The 13,940-nt window shown below is 59.1% G+C and overlaps 1 protein-coding gene across 1 annotated transcript in view; it reads left to right on the top strand.

Moving 5' to 3' along the window:
- LOC120747836 (complement C3-like) overlaps positions 1 to 13,940 on the top strand; it is a 30,545-nt gene that overhangs the window by 659 nt on the left and 15,946 nt on the right. Inside the window, exons 3-12 of the mRNA XM_040053878.1 lie at positions 1,470 to 1,629; positions 2,832 to 2,902; positions 3,018 to 3,112; positions 3,201 to 3,283; positions 3,377 to 3,467; positions 4,427 to 4,529; positions 5,624 to 5,744; positions 7,672 to 7,787; positions 9,160 to 9,306; positions 10,867 to 11,079. Of these exons, the coding sequence (XP_039909812.1) occupies positions 1,470 to 1,629; positions 2,832 to 2,902; positions 3,018 to 3,112; positions 3,201 to 3,283; positions 3,377 to 3,467; positions 4,427 to 4,529; positions 5,624 to 5,744; positions 7,672 to 7,787; positions 9,160 to 9,306; positions 10,867 to 11,079 (1,200 nt within the window). The remainder of the gene's footprint in view (positions 1 to 1,469; positions 1,630 to 2,831; positions 2,903 to 3,017; positions 3,113 to 3,200; positions 3,284 to 3,376; positions 3,468 to 4,426; positions 4,530 to 5,623; positions 5,745 to 7,671; positions 7,788 to 9,159; positions 9,307 to 10,866; positions 11,080 to 13,940) is intronic.

Here is a 13,940-nt window from a genome sequence, read left to right as displayed (position 1 = left end):
CTGGTCACTGTCACCTCCCCCTGGTCACTGTCACCACCCCATGGTCACCGTCACCACCCCATGGTCCTCCCCCTGGTCATTGTCACCTCTCCCTGGTCACTGTCACGTCCCCCTGGTCAGTGTCACCTCCCCCTGGTCACTGTCACCACCCCTGGTCACTGCCCCGGCGCGCTGTCCGAGCGGTCACTGCGCCGGAGGGGAAACGGGGCTGGACCCTGAACGAGCGGGGTGGTCACTCTGGGGGTGGTCACTCTGGGGATGGTCACTCTGGTGTCCATGAGGATGGTCACTCCTGGAGAAGGTCACCCTGGTGTCCTGGGGATGGTCACTCTGGGGATGGTCACTCCTGGGGTCCATGGGAGTGGTCACCAATGTCCCCAGTGTCCCCATGGATGTCCCCAATGTCCCCCCAGGTGTCCCCGGTGTCCCCTGTCCCCACAGGTGTCCTCAGTGTCCCCATTGTCCCCAATGTCCCCATTATCCCCACTGTCCCCAATGTCCCCAATGTCCCCAATGTCCCCAGTGTCCCCAGTGTCCCCAATGTCCCCAATGTCCCCAGTGTCCCCAGTGTCCCCATGTTCCCCAATGTCCCCAATGTCCCCAGTGTCCCCATGTCCCCATTGTCCCCACTGTCCCCAGTGTCCCCCATTGTCCCCAATGTCCCCATTGTCCCCATTGTCCCCAATGTCCCCATTGTCCCCAGTGTCCCCATTGTCCCCATTGTCCCCAATGTCCCCAATGTCCCCACTCCCCGCACTGTCCCCAATGTCCCCAGTGTCCCCATTGTCCCCAGTGTCCCCAGTGTCCCCACTGTCCCCAGTGTCCCCAGTGTCCCCACTGTCCCCAGTGTCCCCAGTGTCCCCAGTTCCCCAGTTCCCCAGTGTCCCCAATGTCCCCAGTGTCCCCACTGTCCCCATGTCCCCATTGTCCCCCAATGTCCCCAATGTCCCCAATGTCCCCAGTGTCCCCACTGTCCCCACTGTCCCCACTGTCCCCAGTGTCCCCAGTGTCCCCACTGTCCCCACTGTCCCCAGTGTCCCCATTGTCCCCAGTGTCCCCAATGTCCCCATTGTCCCCAATGTCCCCAGTGTCCCTGCTGTCCCCAATGTCCCCAATGTCTCCAATGTCCCCATTGTCCCCAGTGTCCCCATTGTCCCCCAATGTCCCCACTGTCCCCAGTGTCCCCACTGTCCCCACTGTCCCCAATGTCCCCACTGTCCCCACTGTCCCCACTGTCCCCAATGTCCCCACTGTCCCCACTGTCCCCAGTGTCCCCAGTGTCCCCAGTGTCCCCACTGTCCCCAATGTCCCCAATGTCCCCAGTGTCCCCAGTGTCCCCAGTGTCCCCAAGTGTCCCCATTGTCCCCACTGTCCCCAGTGTCCCCACTGTCCCCCATGTCCCCAATGTCCCCAATGTCCCCAGTGTCCCCACTGTCCCCAGTGTCCCCAGTGTCCCCACTGTCCCCCAGGTGCCGGCCAAGTCGCTGCCGCCGGCGCAGGGGAAGCCGTTTGTGACGGTGACGGCGCGGGTGGGCGCGGTGACGCTGGAGAAGGTGCTGCTGGTGTCGCTGCAGAGCGGCCACATCTTCGTACAGACCGACAAACCCATCTACACCCCCGGGGCCACCGGTGAGCGGGGACACCTGGGACACAACTGGGACACCTGGGACACCTGGGACACACCTGGGGACATGTGGGGACACATGGGATACACCTGGGACACACCTGGGGACACCTGGGACACACCTGGGGACACCTGGGGATACCTGCGACACACCTGGGGACACCTGGGACACAACTGGGGACACTTGGGACACACCTGGGATACACCTGGGGACACCTGGGACACACCTGGGACATACCTGGGGACACCTGGGGACACCTGGGACACACCTGGGATACACCTGGGGACACCTGGGACACACCTGGGATACACCTGGAGACACCTGGAGACACCTGGGGACACCTGGGGACACGTGGGGACACATGGGATACACCTGGGACACACCTGGGGACACCTGGGGACACCTGGGACACACCTGGGACACAACTGGGACACACCTGGGATACACCTGGGGACACCTGGGACACACCTGGGACACACCTGGGGACACCTGGGACACACCTGGGACACACCTGGGACACACCTGGGACAGCTGGGACACACCTGGGGACACTTGGGACACACCTGGGACACACCTGGGACACAACTGGGGACACCTGGGGACACCTGGGATACACCTGGGATACACCTGGAGACACCTGGAGACACGTGGGGACACCTGGGGACACATGGGATACACCTGGGACACACCTGGGGACACCTGGGACACACCTGGGACACACCTGGGGACACCTGGGGACACTTGGGACGCACCTGGGACACACTTTGTTCCCTGTGTCCCCTCTCACCTTGTCCCTTGAGTCCCCTCACCTTGTCCCCCGTGTCCCCTCACTGTCCCCTCACCTTGTCCCCTGTGTCCCCTCACCCTGTCCCCTCACTGTCCCCTCTCACCTTGTCCCTTGTGTCCCCTCACCCTGTCCCCTGTGTCCCCTCACTGTCCCCTCACCTTGTCCCCCGTGTCCCCTCACTGTCCCCTCACCTTGTCCCCTCACTGTCCCCTCTCACCTTGTCCCCCGTGTCCCCTCACTGTCCCCTCACCTTGTCCCCTGTGTCCCCTCACCTTGTCCCCTCACTGTCCCCTCACCCTGTCCCCCATGTCCCCTCACTGTCCCCTCACCCTGTCCCTTGAGTCCCCTCACCTTGTCCCCCGTGTCCCCTCACCTTGTCCCTTGTGTCCCCTCACCTTGTCCCCCGTGTCCCCTCCCAGTCCTCTGCCGCCTCTTCACCGTGGGCCACCTCATGCAGCCGGTGTCCAAGACGGTCATCGTGGAGGTCAAGGTGAGTGCCCGCGGGTGACGCCGGGGGGTGACACGGGCTGGGGGCGGCGCGGCGGGACGGGAGGTGACACGATGCCACCCGCGCCACCGTCCCCGCCCCGCGCCTGTCCCCTCAGACGCCCGACAACGTCATCATCAAACAAGTCCCGGTGTCGTCCCCGAGCAAGAACGGCATCCTGTCCCTCAACCACAACCTGCCCGAGGTGGTCAGGTGGGTGGCACCGTCCCCCCGGGTGGCCTGGGGACACCGCCCCGGCCGCTGTCCCCTCACTGTCCCCTCCCTGTCACCCCCTTTCCAGCCTGGGCATGTGGACCGTTTCGGCCAAGTTCGAGGATTCTCCGGATCAGGTTTTCAGCGCCCAGTTCGAGGTCAAGGAATATGGTGGGTGCGGGGCGGGGGGACGCCGGGGACTGTCCCCGAGGGGTGCCACCGGCCGGTGTCACCCGCTGACGTCACCGGTGTCACCCCCGCCAGTGCTGCCGAGCTTTGAGGTGGCCCTGGAGCCCGAGGAGAAGTTCCTGTACATCGACCGCCAGGAGGATTTCCGGGTGTCCATCCTGGCCAGGTGACACCGAAACTGTCCCCAAAGGGGACAGGGGACAGCTCTGCTCTGCTGCTGGCACCCGGGGGTGGCGCGGGGACAGGCTGGAGAGGGAGGGGGACACGGGGTGGCATGGTGACATCAGTGGTGGCAGTGACAGGGGTGGGATGACAGGGACAGGGGTGGCAGGATGGGGACATGGTGACATTGGTGGTGGCGGTGGCAGGGGTGGCAGGATGGGGACACGGTGACATTGCTGGTGGCAGTAGCAGGAATAGGATGACAGGGACAGGGATGGTAGGATGGGGACACGGTGACATTGGTGGTGATGGTGGCAGGGGTGGCAGGATGGGGACATGGTGACATCGGTGGTGGTGGCAGGGGTGGCAGGATGGGGACATGGTGACATTGCTGGTGGCAGTGGCAGGGGTGGCAGGATGGGGACACGGTGACACTGGTGGTGGCAATGACAGGGGTGGCAGGATGGGGACATGGTGACATTGCTGGTGGCAGTGGCAGGGGTGGCAGGATGGGGACACAGTGAGACAATGGGGTGACAGCACGGTTTGAGGACAGGGGTGGCAGGGATGGGGATGTGTTGGGGACACGGTGACACAGTGACACAGTGACACAGCAGCACAGTGATGCGGTGACACGGTGACATGGTGACACAGTGACAGAGTGACACGGTAACATGGTGACATGGTGACACTGTGACACAGTGACATGGTGATATGGTGACACGGTGACATGGTGACACAGTGACAGGGTGACATGGTGACACAGTGACACAGTGACAGGGTGACATGGCGACACAGTGACACAGTGACAGGGTGACAGAGTGACAGAGTGACAGGGTGACAGGGTGACACGGTGACACAGTGACAGGGTGACACGGTGACACGGTGACACAGTGACACGGTGACACGGTGACACAGTGACACGGTGACACGGTGACACGGTGACACGGTGGCTGTCCCCAGGTACCTGTACGGGAAGCGCCTCGAGGGCACGGCCTTCGTCCTCTTCGGGGTCATGGTGGACGACGAGAAGAAAAGCATCCCGCAGTCGCTGCGGCGCGTGGCCGTGAGTGCCGCTGGCACTGTCCCCAAACCTGTCCCCAAACCTGGCACTGTCCCCAACCCTGTCCCCAATCCTGTCCCCAGCCCTGGCTCTGTCCCTGTCCCCAGCCCTGTCCCCAAACCTGTCCCCAAACCTGGCACTGTCCCCAATCCTGTCCCCAGCCCTGGCTCTGTCCCTGTCCCCAGCCCTGTCCCCAGCCCTGTCCCCAAACCTGTCCCCAAACCTGGCACTGTCCCCAAACCTGTCCCCAACCCTGTCCCCAATCCTGTCCCCAGCCCTGGCACTGTCCCCAGCCTTGTCTCAGTGAGCCTGGCACTGTCCCTGTCCCCAACCCTGTCCCCATGTCCCCATGTTCAGGACGGTGACGCCGAGGCCATGCTGTCCCCAACTCTGTCCCCAGCCCTGTCCTAACCCCATCCTAACCCTGTCCCCAGCCCTGTCCCCAACCCTGTCCCCAGGTGCAGGACGGTGACACTGAGGCCGTGCTGTCCCCAGCCCTGTCCCCAACCCTGTCCCAACTCTGTCCCCAACTCTGTCCTAACCCCATCCTAACCCTGTCCCCAGCCCTGTCCCCAACCCTGTCCCCAGGTGCAGGACGGTGACGCTGAGGCCGTGCTGTCCCCAACCCTGTCCCCAACCCTGTCCCAACCCTGTCCCAACCCTGTCCTAACCCTAACTCTGTCCCCAGGTGCAGGACGGTGACGCCGAGGCCGTGCTGTCCCCAGCCCTGTCCCCAGCCCTGTCCCCAACCCTGTCCCCAGCTGCAGGACGGTGATGCCAAGGCCGTGCTGTCCCTAACCCTGTCCCCAACCCTGTCCCCAACCCTGTCCCCAGGTGCAGGACGGTGACGCCGAGGCCGTGCTGTCCCCAACCCTGTCCCCAACCCTGTCCCCAGGTGCAGGACGGTGACGCCGAGGCCGTGCTGTCCCCAGCCCTGTCCCCAGCCCTGTCCCAACCCTGTCCCCAGGTGCAGGACGGTGACACCGAGGCCGTGCTGTCCCCAACCCTGTCCCCAACCCTGTCCCCAACCCTGTCCCCAGGTGCAGGACGGTGACGCCGAGGCCGTGCTGTCCCCAACCCTGTCCCCATGTCCCCAGGTGCAGGACGGTGACGCCGAGGCCGTGCTCTCCATGGCGCACCTGCGTGAGCGCTTCCCCAACCCCCAGGAGCTGGTGGGACACTCCCTCTACGTCACTGTCACCGTCATCACCGAGTCAGGTCTGCGCGGGGACACGGGGGACACGGGGGACATGGGGGGACATGGGGGGACACGGGGGACACAGGGGACATGGGGGACACGGGGGACACGGGGGACATGGGGGGACATGGGGGGACATGGGGGACACGGGGGGACATGGGGGACATGGGGGACATGGGGGGACATGGAAGGACACAGGGGACACAGAGGGGACAGGGACAGGGGACAGGGACCCCAGGTGACACTGCCACTGCGGTGTCCCCACAGGCAGTGACACAGTGGAGGCACAGCGTGGTGACAGGGGGACACAGGGACAGGGACAGGGGACAGGGACCCCAGGTGACACTGCCACTGCGGTGTCCCCACAGGCAGTGACACGGTGTCCCCACAGGCAGTGACACAGTGGAGGCACAGCGCAGTGACAGGGGGGCACAGGGAGAGGGACAGGGGACAGGGGACAGGGACCCCAGGTGACACTGCCACTGCCATTGTCCCCACAGGCAGTGACACAGTGGAGGCACAGCGCAGTGACAGGGGGACACAGAGGGGACAGGGACAATGAGAATGGGGACACAGGGACCCCAGGTGACACTGCCACTGCCATTGTCCCCACAGGCAGTGACACGGTGGAGGCACAGGGTGGTGGCAGGGGGACCAGAGGGGACAGGGACAGGGGACAGGGACCCCAGGTGACACGGCCACTGCGGTGTCCCCACAGGCAGTGACATGGTGGAGGCACAGCACAGTGACAGGGGGGACACAGAGGGGACAGGGACAGGGGACAGGGACCCCAGGTGACACTGCCACTGCGATGTCCCCACAGGCAGTGACACTGTGGAGGCACAGCGCGGTGACAGGGGGACACAGAGGGGACAGGGACAATGAGAATGGGGCCCCAGGGACCCCAGGTGACACTGCCACTGCCATTGTCCCCACAGGCAGTGACATGGTGGAGGCACAGGGTGGTGACAGGGGGACACAGAGGGGACAGGGACAGAGGACAGGGACCCCAGGTGACACTGCCACTGCAGTGTCCCCACAGGCAGTGACACGGTGGAGGCACAGCGTGGTGACAGGGGGACACAGGGACAGGGACAGAGGACAGGGACCCCAGGTGACACTGCCACTGCAGTGTCCCCACAGGCAGTGACACGGTGGAGGCACAGCGTGGTGACAGGGGGACACAGAGGGGACAGGGACAATGAGAATGGGGACACAGGGACCCCAGGTGACACAGCCACTGCGGTGTCCCCACAGGCAGTGACACGGTGTCCCCACAGGCAGTGACACAGTGGAGGCACAGTGTGGTGACAGGGGGACACAGAGGGGACAGGGGACAGGGACCCCAGGTGACACTGCCACTGCGGTGTCCCCACAGGCAGTGACACAGTGGAGGCACAGCACAGTGACAGGGGGACACAGAGGGGACAGGGACAATGAGAATGGGGACACAGGGACCCCAGGTGACACTGCCACTGCGGTGTCCCCACAGGCAGTGACACTGTGGAGGCACAGCGCGGTGACAGGGGGACACAGAGGGGACAGGGACAATGAGAATGGGGCCCCAGGGACCCCAGGTGACACTGCCACTGCGGTGTCCCCACAGGCAGTGACACGGTGTCCCCACAGGCAGTGACATGGTGGAGGCACAGCACGGTGACAGGGGGACACAGGGACAGGGACAGGGGACAGGGACCCCAGGTGACACAGCCACTGCCATTGTCCCCACAGGCAGTGACATGGTGGAGGCACAGGGTGGTGACAGGGGGACACAGGGACAGGGACAGGGTACAGGGACCCCAGGTGACACAGCCACTGCGGTGTCCCCACAGGCAGTGACATGGTGGAGGCACAGCGCGGTGACAGGGGGACACAGAGGGGACAGGGACAATGAGAATGGGGACACAGGGACCCCAGGTGACACTGCCACTGCCATTGTCCCCACAGGCAGTGACATGGTGGAGGCACAGCGCGGTGGCATCCAGATCGTGACGTCACCCTACACCATCCACTTCACCCACACCCCCAAGTACTTCAAGCCGGGGATGCCCTTTGACCTCACGGTTGGTGACACCTTGGGGACAGCGGGGGTGGCACAGGGCCCGCGGGGTGTCCTGGCCTGGGATGGGGACAGGGGTCGGGGCGTGGAGGAGAAGCCGGTCCCTGGGGGATGTCCCCATGTCACCTGAGGGGGCGGGGGACCCTGGGCCGTCCCTGTGTCACTGGGATGGCCCTGCCTGGTGGCAGTGTCCCTTGCCAGTGCCACCACCACTTCCCGGTGTCCCTTTCCCAGAGCCACTGCCCCTTCCCAGGGACCTTTTCCAGTGCCACCACCTCTTCCCAGTGTCCCTTTCCCAGTGCCGCCACCCTTTCCCAGTGTCCCTTCCCAGTGCCACCACCCTTCCCCAGTATCATTGTCCCTTGCCAGTGTCACCACACCCTTCCCAGTGTCCCTTCCCAGTGCCACCACCCCTTCCTGCTGTCCCTTCCCAGTGCCACCACTGCTCCCAGTATCATTGTCCCTTTCCCAGTGCCACCACCACTTCCCAGTATCAATGTCCCTTTCCCAGTGTCCCTTCCCAGTGCCACCACCACTCCCAGTATCATTGTCCCTTCCCAGTGCCACCACCCCTTCCCAATGACACCAGCCCTTCCTGGTGCACCTTTCCAGTGCCACCACCCCTTCCCAGTGTCACCACCCTTTCCCAGTGCCACCACTGCTCCCAGTATCATTGTCCCTTTCTCAGTGCCACCAGCCCTTCCCAGTGTCCCTTTCCCGGTGCCACCATTTCCCGGTGCCACCATTTCCCAGTGCCACCAGCCCTTCCCAGTGTCCCTTTCCCAGTGCCACCACCGCTCCCAGTATCACTGTCCCTTCCTGGTGCCACCACCCCTTCCCAGTGTCTTTTCCCAGTGCCACCACCCCTTCCCAGTGTCACCACCCTTTCCCAGGGCCACCACCGCTCCCAGTATCACTGTCCCTTCCTGGTGCCACCACCCCTTCCCAGTGTCTTTTCCCAGTGCCACCACCCTTTCCCAGTGTCACCACCCTTTCCCAGGGCCACCACCGCTCCCAGTGCCACCACCCTTTCCCAGTGCCACCACCGCTCCCAGTATCATTGTCCCTTTCTCAGTGCCACCATCCCTTCCCAGTGTCTTTTCCCAGTGCCACCACCCCTTCCCAGTGTCACCACCATTTCCCTGTGCCACCACCGCTCCCAGTGTCCTTTCCCAGTGCCACCAGCCCTTCCCAGTGTCCTTTCCTGGTGCCACCATTTCCCAGTGCCACCAGCCCTTCCCAGTGTCACCACCCTTTCCCTGTGCCACCAGCCCTTCCCAGTGTCCCTTTCCCAGGGCCACCACCCCTTCCCAGTGTCCCTTCCGTCACTCCACGTCCCCACGTAACGTCCCCGTGTCCCCCGGTGTCCCCTCCAGGTTTATGTCACCAACCCCGACCAGTCCCCGGCCCCGCGTGTCACCGTCCAGGCCGATGGCTTCCAGGGCCAGGTGTCCACGCAGCGCGACGGCACGGCCAGGCTGGTCCTCAACATGCCGGCCAACAAGGACAGCGTCCCCATCACCGTGAGTGGGGACACCGGGGCGGCCTCACGGCGTGGCCGAGGGCGTGGGGACGTCACCCGGGGGTTGCGGTGGCTGAGATGTCCCGAGCCACCAGCGGTTGTGACCTCCGAGGGTCAGGACAGAAGGGTCGAGGGGAGCAGGGTGGGCTGGACGTTCGTGGTGGCCAGGGGTCATCCTGGTCACTCATGACTGGCCAAGGTCACCCCCGGGGTTGAGGTGGCTGCAGTGGTCAAGATGTCCAGAGTGACCAAGGTCCAGGGCTGTCCTGGTCGCCATTGGCCAAGGACGAGGTCAGGCTGACCATGGTGGCCAACTCAATTGGGTTGACCAGGACATGAAGGTGACCATGGACCAAGAGTCAAAGAGACTGGTGGAGGTGTCCGCAGTGGTCAGTTGTCCACTGCAGCATGTGGCCAGGGTCACCAGTGGCCAGGAGCTGGGATGGCCAAAGCCAGGGGGACGAAAGTGGCCAAGACATGGAGGATGGCCAAGGGCCAAGGTCAGGGGGGCCACCGTGGATGAGCGGCCAAACATCCAATGGTCAGTTTGACCACGGAGATGGTCACCAAGGACCAGGGCATGGGAAGGGGCAGGGAGACCATGATGGACAAGACCCCTGTGGTGGCCAAGACCTCCATGGTGGCCAAGACCTCCATGGTGGCCAAGACCTTCATGGTGGCCAAAATATCTATGGTGGCCAAGGCCTCCATGATGACCAACACACTTCCATGATGGCCAAGACCTCCATGATGGCCAAACCCTCCATGATGACCAACACACTTCCACAATGGCCAAGACCTCTATGGAACCTCTCTGGTGGCCAAGCCCCCCATGATGGCCAAGACCTCCTGAGTGGCCAAAATCTCCGCGATAACCAATACACTTCCATGATGGCCAGGACTTCCATGATGGCCAAGACCTCTATGATGGCCAACACACGTTGGCCAAGATCTCTGTGGTGGCCAAGGCCTCTACAGTGGCCAAGACCTCCTTGATGACCAACACAATTCCATGATGGCCAAGACCTCTATGGAACCTCTATGGTGGCCAAGACCTCCATGATGACCAACACACTTCCATGATGGCCAAGACCTCCATGATGAACAACACACTTCCATGATGGCCAAGACCTCTTTGGAACCTTTATGGTGGCCAAGACCTTCATGGTGGCCAAGACCTCCATGATGACCAACACACTTCTACAATGGCCAAGACCTCCATGATGACCAACACACTTCCATGATGGCCAAGTCCTCCTTGGAACCTCTTTGGTGGCCAAGACCTCTATGGTGGCCAACACATGTCCACAATGGCCAAGACCCCTTTGGAACCTCCGTGGTGGCCAAGCCCCCCATGATGACCAACACACTTCCATGATGGCCAATACCTCTATGGTGGCCAAGACCTCCATAGTAGCCAAGCCCTCCATGATGACCAACACACTTCCATGATGCCCAAGACCTCTTTGGAACCTCCGTGGTGGCCAAGCCCCCCGCGCTGACCCCGCCCACGCCCAGGTCCCCTCCCCGCTGACCCGGCGCCGCCGTGTCCCCGTCGCAGGTGCGGACGGCGCAGGACGGGCTGCCCCCGGAGCGCCAGGCCTCGCGGCAGATGACGGCCCAGGCCTATCGCAGCCAGGCGGGCTCCGGAAACTTCCTGCACCTGGCGGTGGCGGCCACCGAGCTGCAGCCCGGGGACAACGTGGCCGTGAACTTCCACCTCAAGACCAACGACAACAAAGTCCGCAACTCCGTGCCCTACTTCACCTACCTGGTGGGTGCCCGCCTGCGGCGGCCTCGCGCTTGCCGAGTTTCGCTTGCCGAGTTTCGCTTGCTGAATTTCGTTTGCGAGGTTTCAATTGCTAAATTTCACTTGCTAAATTTCGTTTGCTAAATTTCATTTGCTGAATTTCGTTTGCTGAATTTCTCTTGCTACATTTCGTTTGCTGAATTTTATTTGCTAAATTTCGTTTGCTGAATTTCGCTTGCTAAATTTTGTTTGCTAAATTTCATTTGCTAAACTTCATTTGCTAAATTTCATTTGCTAAGTTTTGTTTGCTAAATTTCATTTGCTATTGTTTGCTAAGTTTCGTTTGCTAAATTTCGTTTGCTAAGTTTCGTTTACTGAATTTCATTTGTTAAATTTCACCTCCTAAATGTCTTTTGCTAAATTTCGTTTGCTAAATTTCATTTGCCAAGTTTTGTTTGCTAAGTTTAGTTTGCTAAACTTCATTTGCTAAATTTTGCTTGCTACATTTCTTTTGCTAAGTTTCGTTTGCTAAATTTTGTTTGCTGAATATCGCTTGCTAAATTTTGTTTGCTAAATTTCATTTGCTAAACTTCATTTGCTAAATTTTGTTTGCTAAATTTCATTTGCTACATTTTGTTTGCTAATTTTTGTTTGCTACATTTCGTTTGCTGAATTTCATTTGCTAAATTTCATTTGCTAAATTTTGTTTGCTAAATTTCGTTTGCCAAGTTTCGTTTGCTAAATTTCATTTTCCGAGTTTTGTTTGCTGTTTCGTTTGCTAAATTTCGTTTGCTGAATATCGCTTGCTAAATTTTGTTTGCTAATTTCATTTGTTAAAATTTCATTTGCTAAACTTCATTTGCTAAGTTACTTTTGCTAAATTTCATTTGCTACATTGTTTGCTAAGTTTCACTTGCTAAGTTTCGTTTGCTAAGTTTCGTTTGCTGAATTCCGTTTGCTAAATTTCGTTTGCTACATTTCATTTACTGAATTTCGTTTGCTAAATTTCGCTTGCTAAATTTCATTTGCTAAATTTCATTTGCTAAATTCCGTTTGCTAAATTCCGTTTGCTAAATTTAGTGTAGAGGTGTTGGTGTTCACTTTTTTTTCCATGTGCGAGAAGATTGGGAGGAGTAAAGCAGGCTTAAGTTTAAAAAAAATATACATAAGTAACTTTATTAACGTACATTAAAGGAATGGAAAAGTTGGAAAAACAAAACAACAAAACGAAACTTTAAAACACTTTTTTCTTTAGCAAACTGTTAACTGTTTTACAAACGACGCAGAGAGATACAACCTGTGATTTTCAGATAGCTTCACTATTTAAACACAATATTTTATGAGAGGAGCCTCTTTAGAGTTTTACGGAGACGCTCGCCACGAGGCAAAAACAATCCCGTGACTCCCGAATTTCAGCTGCTGGCCGTTTCGCTTCTCAGCAGCCAAAAACAAAAATAAACCCCTGAACAAAACCAGACAAACTCTTCCCAAACTCACACCCGGCGCCTCTCAACGCCCCAAAAACCGAGAAATCCCGGCCCTTTCCCGAACGATTCCGGAATCCCGTAACGGAGCGATTCCGCCCGTTCCTCTGTCACCCTGGGGTTTTTCTGAGTTTTTTAAAGCCTTTTGATTGTTCATAAAATGGAGTCAGGCTTTTTAGCTACTGCACAACATTAGGAGCAGTTTCTACCTTTTCTCACACATGTAACATAAACAAATCCTTTGTTTTTCATTCCCCGCCCTTTGTTTGCACATTTCTAACCTGAAAACAATTGTAACCGACAGCTGCTCTGGCCGCTGAGGGTGAGGGGTGAAAACTCCAGAAGCCAATCCACAGCCAGACCCACAAATGTGTAAAAAGTAAGAAATAAAGGGGCAGAGGAGCGCTGGGCTCGGCTCAGCCTCGGGCTCTCTCGGAGGAACGTCTCCGCCCTGCGAATCTCTCGTCTCCTGTCACCGAGACACCAAAAGCAGTCACACGGAGAAAGATTTTTTCCAGGCAGAGCTTCCTCAGTCCCGACTCAAAGCTGAGTTCAGGGCGGAGAGAGCCCCTTTGTTTATTTCTTACTTTTTATACATCTGTGGGTCCGGCCAAAGATTGGCTTTTTGGGGTTTCCCCCCCTCAGCCTCAGCGGCCAGAGCAATTGTCAGTTACAATTGTTTTCAGGTTAGAAATATGCAAACAAAAGACAGGGAATGAAAAACAAAGGATTTGTTTCTGTTACATCTGTGCGAAAAGGTAGAAAACCGCTCTTAAATCTGACTCCATTTATGAAAATCCAAAAGGCTATAAAAAAACCCTCAGTTAAACCGGGCTGACGGTCTCCGCGCGGTTCCTTCGCGCGCCGCGATCGCGTCCCTCCTCAGCCGAAAACCGCAATCCGCCCGCGGCTCCTCGCTCCCCTGCGGAAAATCTTCCTCCGCTGTTGCCGACTCCAGGGCGGCGTGGATGAGTGTAGACGAGAGATGTCTGAAGTTAGGTTTTAGAAGGAGGGGTTTGTTGTACGGGAGGCGAGGCCTCGCTCGGAGCCGCCAGGCTGCAGCTGTGGCGCGGCCGTGGGAGGTGGGGGGAGAAAGAGATGAGGAAATTCCAGGAGGCAAGAGAGAGGAGCAAAGGGGAAGAGAACAAAGAGACAAGAGGAGAGAAGAAACAGAAGGAAGAGAAAAGAGGCCCACTCTCGCAGCCCCCTGGAAAGGGGTCTGGAGGTGGGCTGTAACAGATACCTGATACTTCAGGGGTGGTTAAAAGTGTGGCATAAATCGTACACTGGGGGTTGTTTTCTCAGGCATCCAGCAGCCAGGACGCCTCAAACATCAAAACTCGCTCTCAATTCTACCTCAGCCACAGGTTTCACACTCTCAGAATCTAAGCAGTCGTGTTC

The sequence above is a fragment of the Hirundo rustica genome, unplaced genomic scaffold (genome assembly GCF_015227805.2).
Source record: "Hirundo rustica isolate bHirRus1 unplaced genomic scaffold, bHirRus1.pri.v3 scaffold_218_arrow_ctg1, whole genome shotgun sequence".
NCBI classification, from domain to species: Eukaryota; Metazoa; Chordata; class Aves; order Passeriformes; family Hirundinidae; genus Hirundo; species Hirundo rustica.
Note: the sequence above shows the minus strand (reverse complement) of the source record. Positions and strands in the feature narration are given on the sequence as shown.